Raw genomic sequence first — 23,280 nt, 5'->3', positions numbered from 1 at the left:
GAGCACGGCCCCGGCCCCGGGGCACGGCCCCGGCCCGTCGGCCCGCGCTGCCGGCGCCGTGCGGCGGGGCTGTCCCGGGGCGGGGGCCGGGCTCCGGCAGAGCGGGCCGCGGGCTCCGGCCTGGCACGGCGGCGCTGGTCGGGGGCACGGCGGGGCCGCCCCGCTGGCTTCGCCCGCTAGAGGGCAAGAGAGCCCCGCACAAGCGCGGCTGCCCCTGCCCCGCAGCCCCCGGCCCGGCGCTCCCGGCCCCTCCTGCCCCGGCGGGGTCAGCGGCGCGGCCCCGTGGGGAGCAGCCCCGGGTGGCCGCTGCGGGCCCGGGCTCAGGGCCATTCGGCATGAAATAGCCTGTGTGGCCTTGGAGGGAGAGGTAATCCCTTCCATCGGGAAAGCTCTCAAGGCCTTTGGCCGTTCCAGAAAGAGGGCACAGAGCCATCATGGAGCTGGCACGGACCTAATCCGTCGGGGGACGGCACACGGGGCTGCCGCTGTGCCTGCCGCAGCGCACATGGGGCGGTAAGCGGGGCTCGCACCCAGCTCCTGCCGAGCTGGCCAGGTGCCGAGAGGCACTTTCTCCCTGCCCGGCAAGGTGACGAGAACCTGGCTGCTGGCTGCAGCTCCGGTCTAGCACTGGTAAGTAGCATCCAGCTGATGGTCAAGCTATGTGCCTTAGCTGGTGTACGAAGGCCGCCTCATCTCTCAGGCAGTGAATTATCTACAGAGGAAGAATATCAGGCAAAAGAAGAGCCTCTGGGATGCCCTGTAGCCTGCTGGCAAACCCTACCGAGACTGCAGCTAGAACTGAGCACCGGCAGTACTGGAGCGTGAAGAAGGCAGAAACCTTTGATGAGCCACTGCATGTGCTCGGGCAGGGAAGGTGCACGAAGCAACACAGTGGCCGTGACAAAGAGGTTCTCACAATGAGCAGTTCTGTGAGCCTTGCCACACAAATTGCGTGCCATGTGGAGGCCTCTGCGGTCACCTGCACACATGGTAACACTGATTTCCTCCCCCTTTCTCCTTCCAATCAGTGGCACTTTGGCTCTTGAGCTGGAGGGACTAGCAATGTAGTGGACGATCAATTCATTATTAAAATCGGAAGATACAAGCTATGTGCAAATAAACACATCACACAGAAATTTCAAACATATTTGGCAGCTTTCATACTCACATCACCCTATCTACGTTCAAGTATCATCAACAAGGATGTGCATTCAAAAAGACTGTATTGACACCTGTGTCAATGCACTTGACTTTATCTGGCTGGTAATGGCAATATTACTTTTCTGCTCAAATTAAGGTATCTTAAAACGTGGAATCTAATAACTCCTTCCCTAGGATGATCACAAAGATCATATTCTGCCAGTATTTGTTTGTGCAAAGTCACTAATTCCTGTACACTACAAATTACCATAACACCATGAAGAATCCACATCAGATATCCTACTGTTGCTGTGTATCCCACAGTGATGCTGACACTGGTGTTTTCTTGGAATTTTTCATCTAAAAGGCATGTTTTACACTTCTCTAGTGTGAAAATTTGATGAACTGGGAACACGCCCTGAATTCTGGAATTCTTATAGGAATCTTTTTGGTCATAGATACTGCTATTTTTTTTACAGACTCTAAAGTGAGAAAGCAAATACATTCCTCTAGTTTAAATTTTCTAAATTTGTAGGCATTTCTTTCATTAATCCAGTTAACCTGAATCACATGGCTTTTTGTTTTGTTTTGACAAATGTTTTCTTTATTTCCAGTCAATCTAATGTTTGATAATCATGACTTTCATTCATTTTTCATTGCTGAGATCACATGAGTTTTCTTTGGAGTGTTAATTTGTGTAGCTGTATTAATAGTTTAGTGCCCTCACCAGCCATTCTGGGGAAATGCTCAATCACATGTAAAAGGCAGCAGGTGGGATCCATGCAGTGCTATCTAGATCTCTGTCATGTAGAGGTCTACATCTAATATAGGCTCCCTCCATACACAAGGAAGAATTAAGCATCTTTAGCACATGAGTCATGTCGTCCTAAAGTAGATGCCTAGAATAGGTCAGATGATTTGTGCCCTAAAATTGCTCCTATTTCTCTATGTTAAAGAACAAGTCATTTATATCTTGATGTCTCAATTCTAGCAGCCTCAAGTGAGATGAGATTAATGGATAGTCTTACATCCAGGTTTATGTCATGCTTTGAAATACCCTAAAAATTCTTATTTGTCAAGAAAGCTGAAAATAGCATTACTTTTTATATTATTCTCCATTTATAAAAAAAAAAAAAAAAAAAAAAAGCAGCTTTAAAAATTTTCTGCCTCAAGACATTTTTGTAAAATGGAAAATACCACGTGTTTCATGGGAAAGTCGTAACACCTCTCTTTTTAATAACTAAGTCTTTTAGTTCTCTGTCTGCAAGGCTGGGAAATAAATGAGTTAGATACATTAAAAGTCCAGAATAAGAACCTGCTCTTGGTGAAATGATACAGTATGGGGGGGGGATGTTAAAAAAAAACCCAAGAACCCAAGAAAAAACTGTTTTGGCAGGCTGAATTTTTTTTTTTTAATGAAACTCAAAAATGATATATGAAAACGTCTTTTAAAACTAAACTAGTTGACAGAGCACAGGTGAAACAGTTTTCTTTTAAAAGTGTCATAGTATCTAAAACCTGACAGAGGTGTCACATTAGTGCGGCACATGTGAAGAGAATGTGTGCCAGGAACTCCTCAAGAAATGTAGAATACTTCTGACCAGTTCTGCTCTCAGGAGTTAAAATCCTGCATAAAGCTGATGAGTAAGCTCTTGATGACTCACTGTGGCAGATGCAGTCTTTAATTCCAGGAGGGTATAAGGGAAGTGGGTGTGAATCTCGAGTAGAGGGAAGCTAGGGATGTTCCTGCCTCAGTGTCTTGGGGATAAAAGTGTAGGTTTTTAATACTGCCCTGGCTATCAGCAATGCCAAACTTCTGCAAGGGGTAAGTTTGACATTACACATCACACATAGATTTTATGTGAAGCAAGGTTGGAACACCACCTACTCACAGATGGGTATAATTTTGGGGATGTCCTGCATAATTCATGTGTGGCTTTGATACTTATGAGTAATTCAGACATCAAAGCCTCAACTTAGATAACACTTTTATAACACTAAACTTCCTATAGCAAATAACCTGTGGGCTTTCATTTAAGTCCCTTTAAAAAAGAAAAAGGCAACTATACCAATACTTTCTTCTTTACCTTCAGTTATTTTTCATGAGGTAAGTTTGCTGTGAAGCACAAGATAAAATATACTGAAGCCTGAAGTAAAGAAAAAAAAAATCCACATAATACTCTTCACTGAGACTAGAAATGTAAATTTAAATCACTAGAAAGGAGCTGGGAGCCCCTTTCCTGAGAGCACACCAGATACCAGGCCCTTACAGTCACTCAGCAATATTCCCCTCTGCTTTGCCAGTGGCACAAACCTTCACTTTTCCACAGTCCAATTTTTGAACAAGCAATTTTATGTTCTCTTCCAAGTTAGCCATTATGCATGAAAAATTTCCTCATTAATAACCGTAAAGCTCCTTTATTGTTCTCCTTCAAATCTCCTTAAAACTTCCTTCTGACACCAAACACTTGTCATAGCTGGGCCTGTTGCTTTTTATTCTCAATGCTGTTTTTCCCTTATCCTTCCCCCATGGGTTTGTACTATACACCTGTTGTCTTTCATCATGGGTTAAGATCATAAGCTCTTTGGGCATAGACCATCTCTCTTATTACATGTGTCTACAGTATCCGACACAATGGAACTGTGAGCCCTGAATGGGGCCTCTGGGTACTGCCATGATCCACTTGATAAAGAATAATGATTTTTGACATGGTGAGTTCTGCAGTTTTTCCCAAGTCATTCTGCAGTTGTTCACGCTGATATAACCAGTGTGTGAGAGCAGTGTCCTTAAATCCTAAAAGAAAGGGTAAATGCTTCGGAACTATTTGCCAGAGAGCAAGGACTTTGATGCTTTGGTGTTGTTTTTTTTTCCTATGCCTGCATATTGAAATGCATGGGCTGACATGCAGCAACTGTTTCTTGTTGTGCGTTTGTACAGAACTAGAGTGATGTGACCCTGCTCTGAAGCTTCTGCATCCTGTCCTTCAAATTGCACTAAAGCCTGTTGGAGTCAAATAAAAGGGGGGTGGCTCATGCGCCACTGGCGTGAGTCAGTTCCCTAAAGGTCCGTGTGGATTCAGGACACAGCTTTTCCCTGCTGCAGTTTCCCTGCTAGACATGGAAACTAGTATCTCTCCCTCCTCTCGTTTTTAGTCACATTGGCAAGCGGGGGGATGCAAGAAAGCTGCACCAGTCAGAGCTGGACTGTTGGCTTTTGTGGTGGGGAAGGCAAAGAGAGTCACCCCCTCCACCGCATGCCCATTGAGCAGGGGACATGCAGAGTCGATTATTTTTAATTAACCCCCTTGCAAAATTCTCCTTCTCTAGAGTTCTCTTTCCAGGCTCCATCAATGACCTTCCCGGACCCCGCTACCTCAGCAGTGCACATCATCATTCACGCCATGCAATCTCTTCCCCCAGCCCCCAAGATATTATGTTTCTCCTTTTTTCCCTGCCTCTCCCTCTCCCCCCACCATTCCCAAAAGAGTCTGTCTTTAGGTTTTGTGCTCAATTCAAGGGGCTGCCGGGGTGTCCTCTCCGTCCTGTAAGGCTCCGCATCGTGCCCAGTCCTTGAGCTCTGCTCAAGAACACTTTAACAAATGCAGGAGACCCTCTGTCTCTTTGCTGATTCACACAGCTCTTTTCGGAGGGCAAAACCACAATAACACCAATTCTGGACATCATCAGAAGAAACAGAAGCCCTCTCTCTGCTCTCCGAGTCTCTCCCGACAGTTTTAAATAACTTCATTTTGGGGGGTGGGGGGGAGGGGTTGGGGGCAGAGAGAACGCGTACTTCGCACCGCACCCCTATCTCCCCCCATGCCACCTCCTGCTCGCTTCTCCCTTCCCTCCACCGAGCTCTTGCAAGCTGGGGCCGAGCGAGGAGCCACGGTAGCCCCGCGGGGTGTCCCGGGCGGCGGCAGGGCCCCGGCGCTACCGGCAGCGGCATCCCCTAAACTGCCCCGCTGCAGCGCAGGGGCAGAGCGGGAGGGCTGCGGGCTGCCGGGGCGAGGGGCCAGAGTGGAGAAGGCAAAAACTGCAGCGTGGGCAAAAACGACCCCCACCACCCGCCCCAGCTCCCGAACTTCCCGCGCCCCTCCGCTTTGCCCACCGGAGCTGAGTTAGAACCCCGCTTGGGACAGCGGCAGCCCGGTTACCTGCGGCAGAGCGGGCCGGGGCCGGGCTGCGGAGCGGTGCGGGGCGGGCTCGCCTCCGCCTCCCCTGCGGCGGGGCCGGGCCCCGGGCCGAGCTCGGGCTGGGCGGGCAGGGCGCTGCCCGCCCCGCTCCCCCCGCCAATGTCAGGGGGGACTCGGGCTATGCGGGCATCTCCCGAGGAGCCCGCTTCCCGCAGCGGGCGGGCGCGGTATATTTAGCATCGCGTCGCTTTATTCCTCCCCCAAAGTTTCGCCCACTTATTTATTTATTTGCCGACGAGCGCCGCGCTGCCGCAGAGCAGCAAGAGCCGCTCCGCGCCGTGCCGAGCGCTGGAAGCGGCTCGGTATTGCAGCAGGTAGGGCTGAGCGCTAGGACCTCGGAGAATCCTTCCAGCAGCAATCAGGACTACCTTAAACCCAGCCCAATGCCTCTTCCTGCGCCACTCTGCGTGCTGGATGGAGATCCACAGTCAAGAGCTGCAGCTCAGTGCTGGAGTACAACATTTCACAGGGAGCCCTGCAGAAGCAACACCTGTTTCGAGCCAGCCAAGAAAGACACAAGCACTTGTATGTTGCTGCTTTGCTTGTGGATCGTCAATAATCCTAAACCAGTGGACATCTGCTGAGCCTCCTGAGAATTCTGGATAATAGATTTGGACGTCAAAAGTTTTTTTTTTCCTTTTTCTTTTTTGCCTTTTTTTTTTTTTTTTTTTTGGATTTATCTCAGCCAACAACGTGAGATTTCCCCCCTCCCCCTTTGCAGGATTCATGCTGATGTATGCAGTCTGTTATAGAGTAAAAACAGCGCATGCCTTTCTGGAGTCAGAATCCATAAATCCTGACGTAGCCTGTGCATCTTAAAAAAAAAAATCCCTATAACGCCTAGGTATTTAAGTTGCTATGGTCATTCTTATCTTAAACCAAATGGAGAAACTACGGATTTTTTTCTTTATTACAGTTGGATGGGCTGAAGACCGTATTGCTTGCTAAGAGCTGGGGATATATGCATTTATATAGATATACACATCTATATGTTTATAAATATGTCAGTGTGTGAGTATAAAGTGGTGGTTTCTTAGACTAACTGGTTTGACCTTGAACCTGTACCAGTCAAAACAGAATATTACTTTTATTTATGCATTTAATGGATTGAAGAAAGAACATTTTCTCTGTAACTGCGCTAGGGAGGGGAGAGGAGTGGAATATACCTAATCTTATATCTCCTGGGTTTGGCACCATCATTATTGTTTATTCTCATTCTCTAAAAGCAGAATCTTCTGATGGCTCCCTTAGGTGAAGTTGGGAACTATTTCGGTGTGCAGGATGCAGTACCCTTTGGGAATGTGCCCGTTTTGCCGGTGGATAGTCCGGTTTTGTTAAGTGACCACCTGGGTCAGTCTGAGGCAGGTGGGCTACCCAGGGGGCCTGCGGTCACGGACTTGGACCATTTAAAGGGGATCCTCAGGCGGAGGCAGCTATACTGCAGGACTGGATTTCATTTAGAAATCTTCCCCAATGGTACTATCCAGGGAACCAGGCAAGACCACAGCAGATTTGGTAGGTATTATCCTTAACCCTTTAGTGGTCATGTGATGAAATAATGGGAGAGAACTGCGGGCGGGGGGACGGTGGGGGGTGCGAAGCGGGCGGGAAGGGGGGTTTGTGTTGATGGCTGATCCGCCGAGGGGAAAAATGAATGTGTCCGGGGGTGCAGATGTACACGAGCGGCACACCAGCGCGGCGGAGCAGGAGCCCTCGCCGAAGTCGCCGGGTGTTCGGTAGCGATGTTTGTGCAGCCCCAAGTTCTGCTTAAGAGCAGACGCGTACTGGGAGGTGGTGGTGGTGGCGGTGGAATTTTTGCTCGGGACGTTTCTGCTGAATGATTTGATTTCGCGAGTTTAAAGGGTTTTTAATCATTAACCACCACAATTTAAAATTCACCGAGTTTCCTGGAGGGAGTGGCTCTCGTCCTATACGCAAATTGACGAGGGCTTTTCTTTCGTTTTCTCTGCCGATTACCTGCCCTAGTAACTGCTCGAATTGCACACCCTGCCTAGTTCGCTGCTCGGCGGGGGTTTACCGGCAGCGCACGCCGACCGCAGCCGGGCTCTCCGCCCGCCCGCACCCGCAGCCGTGCGGCAGTGCCGGTGACAGGCGCCCCGGGAAAGAGGGAGCGCAGGTGGGGTCCGGAACCAGCCGGGAATCCTGCGCCAAAACCTGCCCTTCTCGAGCTGCGTGGAGCGTCAGGCTGGCAGCGAATTTGAAAAGAACATTCCCTGGCTTTCCTTTCTAGGGGACACTACTTGTGACTCAGCAGCCAGGGCTGCTGGCCCCGGCCGCGCCGGAGAGCCTATGCATGCACACACGCGCACATGCACACGCGAGTCCAGTGGGCCTGAAGCTTCTCGGCTGCCAGGGAGTCTGTTAAAGGCCCGGCAGATTGAATGTATGAAAGTGACTAAAACACGCTGGCTGAGCTGATTATTTGGTTTTTTTTTAAGGAGGGGTGCGGAAAATATGCCAGGTTAGCTCGCCACGCTCCCAGCTGTTGGAAGGAGTTAACTTGTGAGTGAACCAACCTGACAGCACTTAAATTCGGTCGTAAAAACAAAGTCCTGTGTTGATTTTTTTTCTCTCTTTATATTTCAATGCCAGATGTTGAACGATATCTAAGCTGTATTTTATTGCTTTGTGAAGCTATTTAGATAATGCCGGTGTTGTAGGAGATGATCTCCAAAGGGCTCATAAGGGAAGCGGGGAGGGAGGGACGGGGGAGGAGAGGACTGAAGCTCTCGCATGGTCGCAGGTTCATCCTCCATCCCCCTCCATCCGCTGCTCCCTGACACTCTCACGCTGCTTACAGGCTCTTCTTCCCTCCCACGCCGCCCGCCCGGGGTCTCCGGGGCTGGGTGCGGGGTGGGGGCAGCGTCGCGCCTCTCCCGGGGGCGCAACATCCACGCTTGCCGGCGAGGAAAAAGTGCGGAAAGTGTTTAAGGCAGACGCGTAGTGAGGGGAATGGGGCGGGTGTGTGTGTGTGTGTGTGTTGCAGCTAGGCGTTTTCCTTGGCACGGACAGACGCCGCGCGTAGCTGCTGAGCCACCGCAGCAGGTTCCCCTTGGCCGCTGCGGTGCGGGCGCAGGGCGGCGGGCGCGGCGCGGGGCCGGCGGGGGAGGCGCGGAGTGGGGCCGCAGCAGGTGGAGGGCGCTGCGCGCACCGGCAGCCGGGGCGGCAGGGGGTCGGCAGCCCGCGGGGCCCCCCCGCCCCCGGAGGAGGGCCGCCAGCTGTTCCCTTCGCGAGGCGGCGGTGACCACATTATTCGTGGCGTCTATTTTTAAAAATGGCTTTCCAGCCGCAGCTGTAGGAAGCTGACAATTCCGAGGGGCAGTTCTTCCCTTGCAGCGCCTTGGCTTTAAATAGATTGATTTTTTTTTTTTTTTTTTTTTTTTGTCCTTGTCCGTTTGATCTCCCCCCCACCAGGATGCGCCTCGGTGATAACTCTTTTCCCCATGCACGGCGCCGGTGATGCCCCTGCTGTCTCCGAGGTTGGGAAGATCGGACACGGCAAACCCGTGGGATGCCATGGGACTCGCGGCTTCTTTGCGGGAGGGAAGGGGATCTCGGTACTTTTGCATCGGTGCCGTGACATTGCTGTTGTGTTTGCCGGCAGGACACAGAATAGCTGATCCTGTTTGAGTTTTGGTGATTATATCTGATGATCCTGGGGAGGTCTGCATCCCAACTCGGGAGCTGTCCTGTGGAGAGCGGGCTCACATGGTCTCCTGCGAGCGTGTGCGGGAAACCTGCGTGCGCGTGTGTGGATGCGGGGGTACGCGTCAGAAGGAAGTTTTTCTCCAGGAGTAAGGAAGACAAAGAGAAAACCCCAGGGGCTGCGCGTAAACTCCTTTCTGGGCTCTGCCCTGTGGGAATCCCCCTCCCCGCACACACCTCTGGAGAGACATCAGATAAGAGTAATTCTTTTGTGATGCTATGTTGGATGCGTGCCTATTGCGTACAATAAACCGAGCCATATTGTGTGTCTATACTCGCCCGGTTCTGGGAGCCCTGGCATTTCGCAATTCCTGCAGCAAGATGTCCATCTCTAAAAGAAAAGCTCCCCGGGAGAACCCGGCTGGGTCCCCCCCGTAATGTGATCTCAGGTGATCAAAGCCTTATCTCTCCCGGGTCACAAAAGAAATTTTTTTGATGCAGTCTCCTTTAGTGTAGGGCATTGGCTAGACAGTAGAGTCATTGTAAATTCAGGAACTCTGTAACAGCGGAGAGGCGTGCCTCTGTGCGTCAGCACAAGTACTGCATGCACAGCATTAAAAAAATAGGAGCATGCAGGAAAAGGAAAAAAAAAAAAGCTTGTCAGCAGGTGACCTCCGCTCCCCGGGACCTGCTGCTACAAGGAACCGCTGCGTTCATCATCTGCGGGAGCCGCGCAGCCGCCCGCCCTCCCGCCTCCCCAGCCCGCCCTGCCTGCTCCGGCGCTGGGCTGGCGGGGCGGGCTCAGCGCCGGGAGGGCGCGGGGGCGGCTCCGGCCGGGGGTCCCTGCGGCTGCCCGCCCCTCTGCTGCTGGATGCGGGTGGGCGGGCCTGCCCCCCGCCCCGTGCTGTCTCTGGGGAGAGCCAGCAGACCGGGGCGGGGCGGGGGAAGGTGATGCATGCGGGGAAGGCTCTGGCCCCCGGGACTGGGAATCGCGGGCCAGGTTTTAGGGGGAGGGAAAGGCGCCGAGCAGGCCCGACAGTCTCCTCCGCTACTGAGCGCTGCCGAGGGGAGGGGATGAGGGGAGGCGGGCAAGGGCGCTGTGAAAGCCTGAAACCGAAGCAGGGCCCTGCTGCCTGGGGGTGCCGTGTCTGTCTGCGCTCCCGTCTTTTAATTGGCATCATGTGGGGGAGCGGGCGGGGTGGTGACAGCTGCGACAGGCGGGACGCATCCCGGCAGAGCGCTCAGCCCCGCGCAGCCCCGCACCGCAGCCTCGCCGGCCGGCGGGAGGCAGAGAGGGAGGCGCCGGGGCACGGTGGTGCCAGGATTCCCTCGCCCCATCGCTGGGCTGACCTCCCGGCGGCTTCTTAGCCACGAAGGGCTCCGTATCCCTCGCCCCACTGCTCTCCGCGGCAGCCCGGGCAGAGGATCCCCCACCGCTCTTCCTGCGCTCCCCTTCCCCTGGTAGCCGTACAGAGAGGTGGCAGGCAGTGATACTTGTTCACCGTCTTCGTTGTCTCAGATGGTCTGTTGCAGTGCTAAGGGAAAGCTAAACTGCTCCAATCCATTGATACAAAAAAAGCCAACGTGTAGCCTGAGACAAAAGCAGGCAAAGGGTAAACCAGCAACAACATGAAACCGTGCAGTAGCAGAGGTGTTCATCGCCTAAAAGCCAAGGAAATTGCTTATGTAGGTCTGCTCTTCACCAGAGCTAAGATAGATGAAAATTAAACTTTCACTTTCATGAACAACACGTCTCTCACCTTTGAGTGTGTCGGGAGAGCAGGACCAGCATTTATTAGGACAGGCTGGTATCCTGCACCATTCAGCATGATCTGAGTTGGATCGTGTAGAAGAAGGTATGTGAAGGGCTGATTAGGACGTGTAAGGAATAAATAGCTTCCCTGAAACTTTCTTCCTATCCTCGTGAAGGAATGGGTCTTTGCACTGAAATGGTTTCATTAAAGAAAATGCTCAGTGAGAAATCCAGCACCCCATGTATGAAGTTATTTCCTCTGCTTCGCTTCCCTTCCATATTTTTAGCTATAAATAGGGCCCTAGCTTTCAAAGTTTGGAGCTGTCCTGATTTTCATTTGATACAGCCTCATTTTGAAGACGATTATCTATTTTAATATCTAGTTCAGGTCCTAAATAATATCTGTATATTATAGAAACTATACAGTGAAAATATGCACAGAACTATGGGACAAATGCAATCCTTGCACTGACAAGACTTTGGTAAGACTGTACGCTTGGCCCCAGATAATCTCTTGAAGGATTTAATATGGCACATAAAACTTGCTGTGAGTAGGCTTTTGAGTGTTTCAAATTAAGAGGTCTCTATCTGATCTTAAATATGTGAATGCTTTTTGCCAAGTACCTTAAATTAATTTTCTGCACTTAGGATAGGACATGACAGTGCCGTTTTTGTTCTTTTCATGCACTAAGCAGCATGCATCCAAATATTTGAAATGATGACAGCAATCAAAGACTACATTTGGATTGATATGAAAAATGCCAGACTCACTAACTTAGCTATAGTAGTGTCTAATACACACTTAACAAAAGATTTAACCTCAGTTAAAATTGCTTGGTAACATGTATCAAGTAATATGATATTTTGGTAAAAGCTTTAGAGAGAAAGCCTTACTAAGAAATCTGAAAGTATTGCATGTCCAGATATAATGGGAATTTTTAAATTGTTTCAATGGATCAATTGTATCTGAGATACTACATATACCAGATAAACTGCATGCTGCCACTTTATATTACTTAAATAATTACATAATTGCAAATATTTCCTCCCAGTACTTTTTATTTGTGCATATGTAGAGAATAATTGAAAATGCCCAGGCCTTAAAAAAGGGTTATCAAAACAATTATACTGTGGTGTTTGTAGTGCTGAATAATATATAAGGTAATGATCAATACTCCCTTACAGCGAATATTTTTCATCTTTACATTAGCTTGGCTATAAATTTTCCCTACTGGCTTCAACTTGTGTTATGTTAGATCTATGTGATTCATGCCTGCTATTGATTAGTGCACAACTATTTTGTGTGAGATGCCAAATTAATTGTTATAAAAAGCCACGAAAGTGCTTTTTTATTGGCCCTGCGAGGCTCAACACACACTATACTGTTATTTCATTATTTCATGTGCATATAATTTCCAATAAGCTTTACAAAAAGTTATGCAGTGTGCTTAGATATGAAAATTCACATAATATACTGAGAAAGCTACTTTGTGCAGGACACACTTTATTTTGTGACTCAGAAAGTAGCGTAACACAGCAGCATGCTTCTGAATGTTGCTGGATAACTTCCTGTGAGAGAGACCATTACAGTCTTAGATGAGCACTCCCAAATAGGAAGAAATTTCCATTTTTTTAACACAAGATTCCTAGGCTTATGCCAGGTTTGGCTAGCAGCATCCTCATTGAAGAGGTAAGAAATTTGCAGGGAAGGCTGTCAGAAAATCCCCAAACCCTCAGAACTGGATAAGCCAATACTTGATACAGATACTTGTTGTACTGTACACATGGATGCTGAACCTCAGAGATTTGCAGAAGCAGTGCTTCTCTGCAAAGTGTTCTTATTTCTAAGAGAAAAAATGTCTGTGTAAGCTTGCTGTGATGTACATGGGAAAACTTAATCATGTACACACTATTACACTTAGGTGTAGGATGTTTTAATGTCTGAATTTTAGATGAGTAAATAATAACACATCAGAGAGAATGGTTACTATCTAAACAGAAATGCATGGCACTGGACTATACTAAGGATTTTCATTTCTCAAGCCTCTGGAAGATCATACTGTGAGTAAATCTTTCACTGTATTCCTGATTCATTGATGTCTGAAAGGAGATCTTTTGGTTCCATGTGTAACTTTGCCTTATTTCACAATTCTGATTAAAATGTATTTTTTCAGAATTAATTTTTCAAGACAAGTTTCCTCATTCTTGATAATTTTGGCAATCTAAAAACTTTTTTTTTTCTCTGAATGTATTATCTGTTGTGCAAAATCAGTATAACTGAGCTTAAGAAATGTGTTTAGGAATGATGAGGAAAATTGAGGGCAATCTTTTAATTTGATACATTAATGCTGTCTGAAATGCATCATTCTAACAAAGATCCAAAGTATTTGAAGTGTTGTACATTAATTTTGTCATCATCTTCTTCAAACAACTCACAAAATGGGAGAAAAGACTTGAAAATAGTTGCTTCACACTGAGGGATAAGTCATATCTGGAAAAAAAAAAACCTTTCAATGGAAACAATATGTGCATTGTTTGTTTTTTCCTTCATTTCATAGGTATACTGGAATTTATCAGTATAGCAGTGGGCTTGGTCAGCATCCGAGGAGTCGACAGTGGACTTTATCTTGGAATGAATGAGAAAGGGGAACTGTATGGCTCGGTGAGTTCCTGCTGGCCTTGGGCAGTTATGATCCTTTCATTCTGTGGGGGAAACACTTGCTAGCTCTGACAAGCTCCCAATGCACTGTGTGTGTGTGCTGTATGAGCTCTGAATATCTTGCAATCTAATTCAAGACAGGACCCTCTGGGTGACATAATGAATGTGGGAGAGAGAAAAGGTGACAAAATCAGGAATGAGTAATAATGCAGATGAATGGCAATTTAGAAACAAACAATAGAGACTGATGGCCAGAGCTGGTCACCGAAGACTAAAGGATGTACTATAAGATTTGTAAATGTCTCTTCTCAGTAGAAACCTAAATCAAGACGAATTGGATTCCTTTGTGTGTAGGCAGAGAGCTTTCTAAGAATTGACAAAATAAGGTAGAGGGGGAGGGAAAGGGTGGCATATGTGGATGAGAGAATGAGAAACAGGAGTGTGACAGAAGTTATAAAAAGTATAGGAATCAGGGCAAGAGGCTTGGTGGTCTTGTCCTGAAAGTTTCACTGGTGCTCCCTGAGGGATGGCAGCAGGAGTGAGTAACGGGTGTGAGGGAGGAGTAAAACTTGGTATTTCAGATGTGGGAGTTTGCCAGCCTACCTGCAGCTGATGGGTGATTGTTCTTGGCAACATGGGCTGTCTTCCAGCAGAGCAGAGAGAGAGAGAGTGTGTGTGCATGTGTTTGTATGATGTGGCTCTTACCTGGAGGATTTGAGGCATCTGATGTACAACAGGCTTCATACCCTGCATAGATCGTGGGCAGGCTCATCTGAAATTTAGCAGATGACTCCCCAGATGGTAGAAGACAACCTTTTCTAGCAGTAAAGTGTCAACCTCCAAAGCTTACAATGACTAGAGAAGCCGTTGTATTTGAGGAAGAGGATAGCAGGATTGAAGGGTAAGAGAATATCTGAAGCAAAGTGAAGCTGTGTATTCATAGGGGTTCATTAGAAGCAGGGGAGAAGGTTACAGTGGTCCATTGATAGTGTAAATGTTGCAGAGAAATGCTGAAAAAAAAGTTAAAGTGATAGAGAAGGGCTTTGACTGTAGTTGAAGTTACCTGTGTCACAGGGAGTAGCAGTAACAGGGAAAAGGGTGGGGCTGGCAGTGAGAGTAGAAGAAAACATGAGATGATGGTGGTGAGTGGGCAGGTGAAAACAGAAGGGGTAAGTGGGAAGTCCACCTTCCATGTATGTTATCCATGTAGGAGTGTGAGCAAGTGAAACCAGGAAAGTCCAGCAGAAGTGTTTCCATAAGGGTGTCCGGGTTCACTGATCTCTTCCTAGTAAAATTTTGTGTGAGAGAGATGAAGAGGATTATCTTCTGAGCAAAAAGCAAGCTAGATGAGGAAGGTGGAAGATACAATAAAGACAGTGTATGTGGGAGGCAGAGAAAGAGGTGATAAAGCAATGGGCAAGGCTGGGATGAAGGATGAGTGGACATGGGGGAAGGGGAGATGCAGAGATGGTGAGAGCCAGTGAGCAGGAAAGGCCAAAGAAAAGGGATTTAACATGAATATCCATAGGGAGAACATAAAGTTTGGAAGGATGGAGAGGGAGTGAGAAAAGAAATGGATACAATGACAGATGTAAACCAGTTGCCTGTGAGGAGTAAGATGTCATAAGTCACAATCCTTGTGTAGCCTGATGAGTGTGATAAAGAACTAGCAAAGTACATGAGTACATCAGGTTCAGTTAGGCAGCAAAGAGGCAGAACAACAACAGTAATGTGAATCAATAATGTTGATAATCATCAGTAAGAGTAATTGTCTAAAGATATAAACATAGTGAATCAGTTACTCTGCATTTCAGATATTCTGAGACAGGAAATGCGGTCATTGATAGAGCTTAAATGCATAGACTTGGGAAAGCAAATGTTACATCACTTTCCTGTGCAATTTATATTTTGTATTTGCAATATGTTTGACTGTCAGAGTGAATTACTCAAGACATTCTTTGCTGAAGAAATATGCACAAGAAATTCTTTGTAAATTAGTAAGGTCACTGCATTTATAAAATAGTTGTTCCATGAACGGCAGTTCTAAAGGAGCCTGCTTTCCTAAGGAGTTGTGTCTCACAGTACAAGACATGGGTCTCTCTGACATCCTGTCCCAGCAGAAGCACAAATTCCTTAGCCTTTTGTGTTTCTTGTATGGAGAAAGAGTCAGTGTTAGCTGTCCATGCTCACCAGACTGTCAGTTTGCAGGGATTACATAGCTCACCACTCCCGAGTGAGACGTGCAAATGATTTCTCTTCTTTAGCCTGCCTCTGATTAGTTGCAAACCTGATAGGAACTTAATTTTCTTAGAGACCTTTGCCTCCTGATTGAAACAGGTTGACAAGCTAAGGAAGGAGAGACAACCAGGCAAATGGATGTACAGTAAAATTGGATAACCCCTTTTTCCTAAGAAATGGCACTAAAAATATGAAGCCATTCATAATGGAGAACTGGCAGTCTCTGAGGCTGGAATGCAAAGTTCAGGTTAAAATCTGACGGATGATATGGCTTATTGTCAGCCTCCAGAGATGGGACATACTAAAGAGTGATGGTAATTGAATTACATTACTTCCAATGAAATATAACCTCTAATGGCTACTCAGTGTGATGATGCTTTAAAGCCTTGTCAACACTTGCAATCCTAGTGCCTATATTTCAGCAACTGTCAGCTCTCTTAGAAACACTGAGATAAGCAGGCCTCAGAGCAGATTTTTTGTGTAGAATTGGCTGGACATTTTTAAGTGACAGTGTTTTGCTTTCGGTTTTGGTCAAAAAGTGCAGTTAATTGAAAATTAAGTTCTCTGATGGGAATAAATGTTGCATCTGGAACCAGAAACAAGGCACAATCCAGCACAGAATGATTTCTCTGGCAAAGCAGAAGACCAGGTTAAACGAGATTAGTTTTGAGACTGATGTGTGGTAGACTGTGAAAAACTTAAATCTTTAGCTGAACAGTTCTGTAGCACCAATAAACTGTCCTTGTGTCGCTGTGCTGTTAGGTCTATCCCTCTGTCTTGGTTTCTTCCCTAAGAGCTGTGGATAGCATCAGCTTTGTCATGGAGCAGGCACACTTATGACACAGTGGCTGTGTTTCCTAGGATGGGAAGCCCACACACAACTGAGTAGCAGCCTAAGAAATACTTGGTCTTGCTCTACATCAGCACTGTGGATCTAAGCAGGTGCTTAGATTCACAGCTTGTGAGGCATCCAGTAATTGACACTGTTGGAGTAGATGCCCTGTGTCTGACACTATCATATTTATATTCTAAATACTGCATGAAAAATACATTAGGCATGAACCAAATCAGTGACCTAAGAGACTTTTATCCCTCTATATTTGTGTTTGAAACATTTGACACAGGAAGATTTTTCCCAGCATAATTGTGGTGCCACTGGAGATGGGACATATGGCAAAGCAGAGCAGCCAGGGTGGGTGACTGCTGCCAGTTCTCATGAAAGACAACAGCAAAGGCAGTTTCAGCATATCTTGATCCAGATACGTTCCTCTTGGCCTTCTCAAAGTACTGCTTTCCTCCTGGATTAGCTGCCTGACAAACTCTTCCCACCTCCCCACTCTCACAGGGGGCAGTTCCTGCTGTATTTTCTGGTCAGAAGAGCACAGTGCCTCTTATGCTGCTTTCAGGCAGATGTGTAACATAACGTGGTTGTTCTCAAATTCCTCATCATGCCATGGATTTAGCCAAGTAAAGCTCAAAATACAGGCACATGGTTCTGCAGAGAAACCAGTGGTAGCTACCAAACAATGACACGGAGACTGGTTAGTGACAGCAGCTTTTCCTCCTGTCTCACCTGTCCCTGCTTTCCCTTTACCTTGCCTTTCCCTGGCAGCCTGCAGCCATGACTCATCACGTTTCACAGCAGCTACTGTGCTTGCCACTGGAAAGGAGGAAAAATGCAAACTACAAATAGGACCCCAAGGGTATTAAGACATGAAGACCTTTTCCTTCCCAAGTGCCAAACAGCTCTTGCCAACATGTCTGGCAAGAACATCAGGAAATGTGTCTTAGCTGTGCTCATCAGGGCCATCCATGGAGGTCTTTCTGATGAGTACCACAACCTTTACGCTTTTGTAGGCTGTCCCCACTGTCATGCTGCCCTTGGGAATATTTACAGCTGCCACCCACGTGGCAGGACTTGATGTGTCCCCACACCATGGGATGCCCATCATTCCCACTGCAGGCTGTCCTCTAAGGGAGTTCTGTGCTACCTCAAGCACAGACCAAGCAGGAACATGGGATACCCTTGCCTCAGCTGCCCTGGTTGTCCCAGGTTTTTCTGCAGTAGAGAGCTGTGCTGCATCTGACTGCTGGCATCCCCACCTCACTGATCTCCCGCAGACATGCACTGTCTTCGTTCTTCTTCTCAGACTGAATATAAAGAAAAATTTTTTTAGTGGTGGGTGTGGTGAGGCACAGGAACAGGTTGCCAAGAGACACTGTAGATTCCCCATTGCTAAAAACATTCAAAGTCAGGTTGGACTGGGCTCTGAGCAGCCTGTTGTAGTTGAAGATGCACATTGCAGGGGGCCTGGGCTAAATGAGATTTAGAGGTCCTTTTCAACCCAAACCATTCTGTAAAATGCTGGTGCCTCCATGTGTCCTTGGCAAGTGGCAAAAGACAGCTCAGGTTGGGTGCTCAGGAGGAATTGGTAACTACCAATCTAATTGGTAGTTAGAAAGTCTGGAGCAGCTACCAAGAAAGCTGTGCAGGTGGGGAGAGGAAGACAGGAGTGGAACTGGTGGAGTTGTTGAGGCAGGGGGAAAGAGTGCTTGGAAGGAGACCTCAGGGGAGCATACAGACAGAAGCTTCATTTACTCACAGAGCAGCTGGGACAGAGCTGAAGAACCCAGATCAGGAGCCAGGGAGGGAGCTCCACACCTCTGGGTTGCAGACTTACAGGGTATGTGGTACAAGGTGAGATACAGGAAAGCTTTTAGCAGGGTCATAAATTGCTGTCCTTCAAAAAGTGAACTGAAAGATTCATCTGGGAGACTAAACTCACCTTTTGCTCCTAAAACACTGGGGAGAGGGTGGAGGAGGAGGAGAGAGAGAGTGAGAGAGAGAGCAGTGTCCTTGAAGGAACATGTTTTCCCAGTAAGTGTACAGGGAGTGACGATATGCCTCCTTATTGTCCCAGCTGCACCTGCAGCGTTTTATGCTTTTGTTTGGGTGCCCACAGTCCTGTAAGGGCTATGAAGCTACAAAGACGGGTGAGCAGAAATTTTTCTGACAAAAAAGGGACAATTTGTCATAGTTTACTGAAAATTGCTTGGTGTAGGCAAGGATTTCTTTAGCTGCATTCTAAAAATATCTTTTATATTCCTGCGCAAATAAAGGAAGGGAATTGTCCAGCCCTTCAAATGGTAGGTCAAGGTGCACGGAAACAACACAAAGAAAAAAGCAGGTTGAAAGTGCATGTTGGTAACAGCATTTGGGCCAAGTATATAATTACTGCAGGTATCTAAGAACTGGATAAATAAATAAATTACCCTCCAGTACCACAACACTTTCCTTTTAAACACCTCTGATCTAAAACCATTCCATATGTTCCAGATTGATTTTCTTTTTTTTTTTTTTTTAATAACAATCTGGATTATCTGTTCTCAGTGTCCAGGTACCACGGTTGAGGTGAGCCTGGAAACAGGCTCAGTTTCAGTGCACAACAGGCACAGTTTCGGTGCACAAGTTTTGGAAGGAGAATTAAAAGCCATTTCCTTGAGCGAAGGCAGAGACTTCTAGGCTGAGAGTGGTCAAATCCCAGGAGGGATAATGGCTGCAGTGCCTGGTTTAACGCCCTTCTGCTGGTGTTATTGTTTACAATAATAAAGTGCCTTCTGGTAAACGGTATAAATGAAGAGACAGGGAGATTCCTGTGGCAGCTGACTTGCAAGGAGTGGTCAGGCATTTTGCTCAGGAAAACCTGTCACTCTTGTGATCAAAACCCTGATGGGGTCTTTTACTGACAGTGACTCCTGTCTCCCTGGGTAAATCTGCTTTAAACAGGAGACTACAGGAAGCAGACCTGTGGTTAATTTGATGGGCAAACTCTGAAGTGACCCAGTTCAAAAAGGTGATTATGACTTTGAATGTGGAGGAAACTTGAAACTTTGTCAGAGATTCAGAAGTCCTGTGGAAATTGTATCCCAGCACTGGTGAAAATGTGTGTAAGCATTTGAAGATTGCGAGTGCTTGGCAGAGGGTCTGCAGAGAATGGGAGAAGTGCAGGTTGCAGAAAAGATTGCTTCTTAGAGATGTAGAAGCATGGGGATAAAATGGAAATTGCTGCAATAAAGCTGATTTGAGCCCTGAAATGTGTACTAAAGCTTTTATAAGGTGAAAAGTTTTTAGCTACATACCTGGAAATGGAACAGAAGTTTTTACCAGCATGGCATATTCAGGCAGGAGTGTAAATGCAACACGGTCTGAATGTGGATGCTAACTGGGCTAGCCCTGTTTCTGATAAACTATTTTGGGTGGTAACATGGGTCTAGGGAGCTCCCTGTAGTGGGATGAACAAAGGGAGTAGGGGCAGCCAATACTGCTGTTGAAAGAAGTGGCTATTTTCCCTCCAACCATCCACCCCCTCCCTTTTGCTGGCACAAGTGTTTCTTTGCTGCCTGGGGGACTGAAGCAGGAAACTGGGAAACAAATCTGACCAAGCAAAAGGGCTTCAGCCCCAGTGGTTCCCTCCCAAGTCACTGGAAGGTGCAGCACAGAGGCGGGAGCAAGCCTTTGGTGAGGGAGGGTTTCCTTCCCTCTGAGGCAATGCAGGTGTTTTCCAGCCTTGAGTGCGTGTGTACCTCAGGCTGTGTGATTTGTGTCTGGCTGGAGGGCTATCAGTCTGCCTTGGGATGTGCTTGGGAAGCTAGGAACATACTTCTAAATGAAAGAGTAGAGGAGGACCTTAAAGTACATGTATGATGAGTTTACTGAAGCAGGATAAATAGTTTCAGGCAAGCATAGTATTTTATTTTTGGTAGGAATATCTTTTTCTATCAATGGAAAATTGTGCTATCTTCAGGGCTGTGTTAGGTATGACCCACAGAAGAGAGTGTTTGTTACAGTGGGTAGAATAAGTGTTAGAAGGAGGCTTGTATGATGGTGAAAACTCTGAAGAGAAGACAGCAGTGGGGAGTGCTGAAAGGTATTAGACTGGAGTGAAGCTATTAGTGGAATTTTTATGGATTGGTCCCTGGACTGATTTTATTCCCTGGTTTTATTAGGGACATTAAACATCTCATCATAAAAAGGTGTGTTATTGAATTTTTTTGCAAAGCTGGGAAGTATTTCCAGCACAGGAGACAACCTCACAGAAAGGCCTAAGGGTGACCTAAAGGGCCTAAAACGTTTACATGTGAGGCTGAGGGAGAGCTCTGTCAGTGCCACTCCATACAACACTAGGAAGATTCAGTCTAAATGCAAAATACAGTTGGTCACTGTGTTAAAGAAGATGAATTGGAACCAAAAGAGGAGCAGAAAGGGCATACTGGGATGATCAGAGGGATGAAAAGACTATCAAATGATGAACTCTGAAGATCTTGACTTAGCTTGCTGAATGTAAACTGAGAGGGTATGCTTTTGCTCTCTGTAAATACTTTGAGGTGTAGCACCATGGAGGAAAATAAAGTCCTCGAAATAGAGTACAAGAATGAGTTGGTTTGAATGGGTCACAGGAAAGCTTAGGCTGCCTAATGAGGAAGATTCAGGCTGTGAGGAAATGGGATTTTGAGCTGTCCAGAGGGATTTTTGCAGGGAGTTGTAGATGAGATATAAATGCTTTCTCTGCACCGTTTTACAGTAGTAAACAGCTTTGTGACTGTTCCTTTGTGGAGGGTATAGATCTAAGAAAAGTCCATATACTTGAGTTACCTCATCTACTTCACCCTTGCAGATAAACCCCCTTAGGATTTGGATGGGCAGTTTTGCTGAAAGCTGGGTACTGTTAAATGGTTTTCCCCACAAGTACCAGCATGGGGAATGAGGCAGAAACTGCAACCAGCCCAGCAAGGTATGAAGGACTCTGTTGGAAAAAAGGTCCTTTGAGATGTGGGTACTGGTGTAGGAAAAATTGATAGGTCAGTACACTTGACACAGATAATATGGGAGAAAGCTTTGTGAGAAACTGCAACTATTGTGGTTGTTTTCAAACTATGGCTTCAGTCTTTTTTAAATCAGAATTTCGTAGACTACAACACTGTCTCCAAAAAGGAACACTTACTAATACTGTTCTGTGAGATAGATACCACACTTTTCCTCAAGTCTATGGTCTTTCTCAGAGGACTTAATTTCAAATGCTAACTAGGTCTGAAGATAATTTTTTTATGTGAGAAAACCCTCAGTGATTTTGCCTTGGTCTGCAATTCTATGTTGATCTTGGATTCTCACTACATGCCTGGGACAGGAAAGTATGAGTAACTTCTATATAAATTATGTGTGTATATGTTTGTGTATATATATATATATATATATATATATATGTGTATATATGTGTATATATACATACACACACACACACACACACACATATATATATGTGTGTGTGTATATAATGCTAAGCTTTGTTAAAGTAAGATCCTACTCAAACCTTAGTTTAATGATTTGTTTCCCCTAACTAAAGGTGTCTGAAATTTTGTGTTCTCATGAAAACTGGAGATTAGAGGTGCTGCTTGAGGAGGCAGCTAATGTGACTCTGCAGGAAGCCCCTTCCAGAAAGGGCAGCTCTAGAAGAACTTCTTCCAGAAAGCTTTTGCTTTCTTCCATGCTCCAACACTAGTACTCATCTGACCTGTCAGGAGATCAGTTTAGGGATATAAAGCCACAGAAAAATGTTTAGCTTCCTGAACTGGCTTGCTGCCTGTTCGGGCAAGCACTAGGGCACAGTGGGAAAATCAGGCGCAGTGTGGGATGGCTGAAGGGTTAAGCACTATGCTTTCAAAAGCAGAGAGTTGTTAAAGTGGCCTAACTGCATTGCAAACCCAAATCATACCCAGCAAGCAAGACTGGGACATCTTCAGATTCTTTTCTTTGCAGTTGTGTAGCTCCCCATCGCTGCAGCCCCTAGCGTTTCTGGAGCTGGCTGTGTAATGATACAGAGGTGTGAAAAGGTTCAGTGTCTTTGGTTAATCTGAGAGTACTGTGTTGAAGTGACATGCTAAAAGCATCAACAGCAGTGACACACTGAGATATGCTTGGGGATTATTCACTGCACCAGATAAAGATCTGATGTGCTCCGTTTCTGATTCAGGTGCTAGTGGGATGTGAGCGTGGCACTCTCTCCCACTTTGCCATTCATCATTTTCAAAGACCGAGCCCTGTGGGGACTTCATTAGAGATTTTGACTTGGTTGAGATTTGCTTTGCAGTTTTAATGTGCTTAGGCTGATTTGGTGATGTGCAGTAATGTCGTTCATTTGTGTCACATTCAAAAAGCTTAAAAAATAAAGCTTGTTATAGTGCAAATCCATATTTTCCCCTTCTATGAAGCCCTTTTGTTTCTTTTTCATTCCTTTTATACTGGCAGATATCTGCAGCTACCTTTGATTTGAAGATAAGATTTTATATTTGTATTCCACAGGCTGCTGCTGAGGTAAAACTTGTATTCTAGTGTGGATACTGCATACTTTTGAGGTCTGGCCCAGGCTGTGCATCTTTAATCTGCTAAACTTTGCTCTTCAAATTTAACACAATTATAGAGGCAATTGTGACTCAAGAGAAATTTTGACTTGATTCTATTATGGTTGAAATACCATTTCCTTCAATGGAATCAGGATTGGACCTGCTCCTATAAAACCACCAATTTGTTTTATGGTTGTGTCAGCAGATCCAAATCAAGATAAGACCTGGAT

The 23,280-nt window shown here is 46.5% G+C and overlaps 1 protein-coding gene across 1 annotated transcript in view; it reads left to right on the top strand.

Moving 5' to 3' along the window:
* The first annotated feature begins 5,540 nt into the window (after positions 1 to 5,540).
* FGF9 (fibroblast growth factor 9) overlaps positions 5,541 to 23,280 on the top strand; it is a 29,308-nt gene continuing 11,568 nt past the window's right edge. The window contains exons 1-2 of the mRNA XM_088052106.1: positions 5,541 to 6,851; positions 13,314 to 13,417. Coding sequence (XP_087908232.1) covers positions 6,575 to 6,851; positions 13,314 to 13,417 — 381 coding nt within the window. The 5' untranslated portion in view covers positions 5,541 to 6,574. The remainder of the gene's footprint in view (positions 6,852 to 13,313; positions 13,418 to 23,280) is intronic.

This window comes from Pseudopodoces humilis, chromosome 2 (genome assembly GCF_049639895.1).
Source record: "Pseudopodoces humilis isolate 2021_Gansu_Grassland_sample_001 chromosome 2, ASM4963989v1, whole genome shotgun sequence".
Classification (NCBI taxonomy): Eukaryota; Metazoa; Chordata; class Aves; order Passeriformes; family Paridae; genus Pseudopodoces; species Pseudopodoces humilis.
Note: the sequence above shows the minus strand (reverse complement) of the source record. Positions and strands in the feature narration are given on the sequence as shown.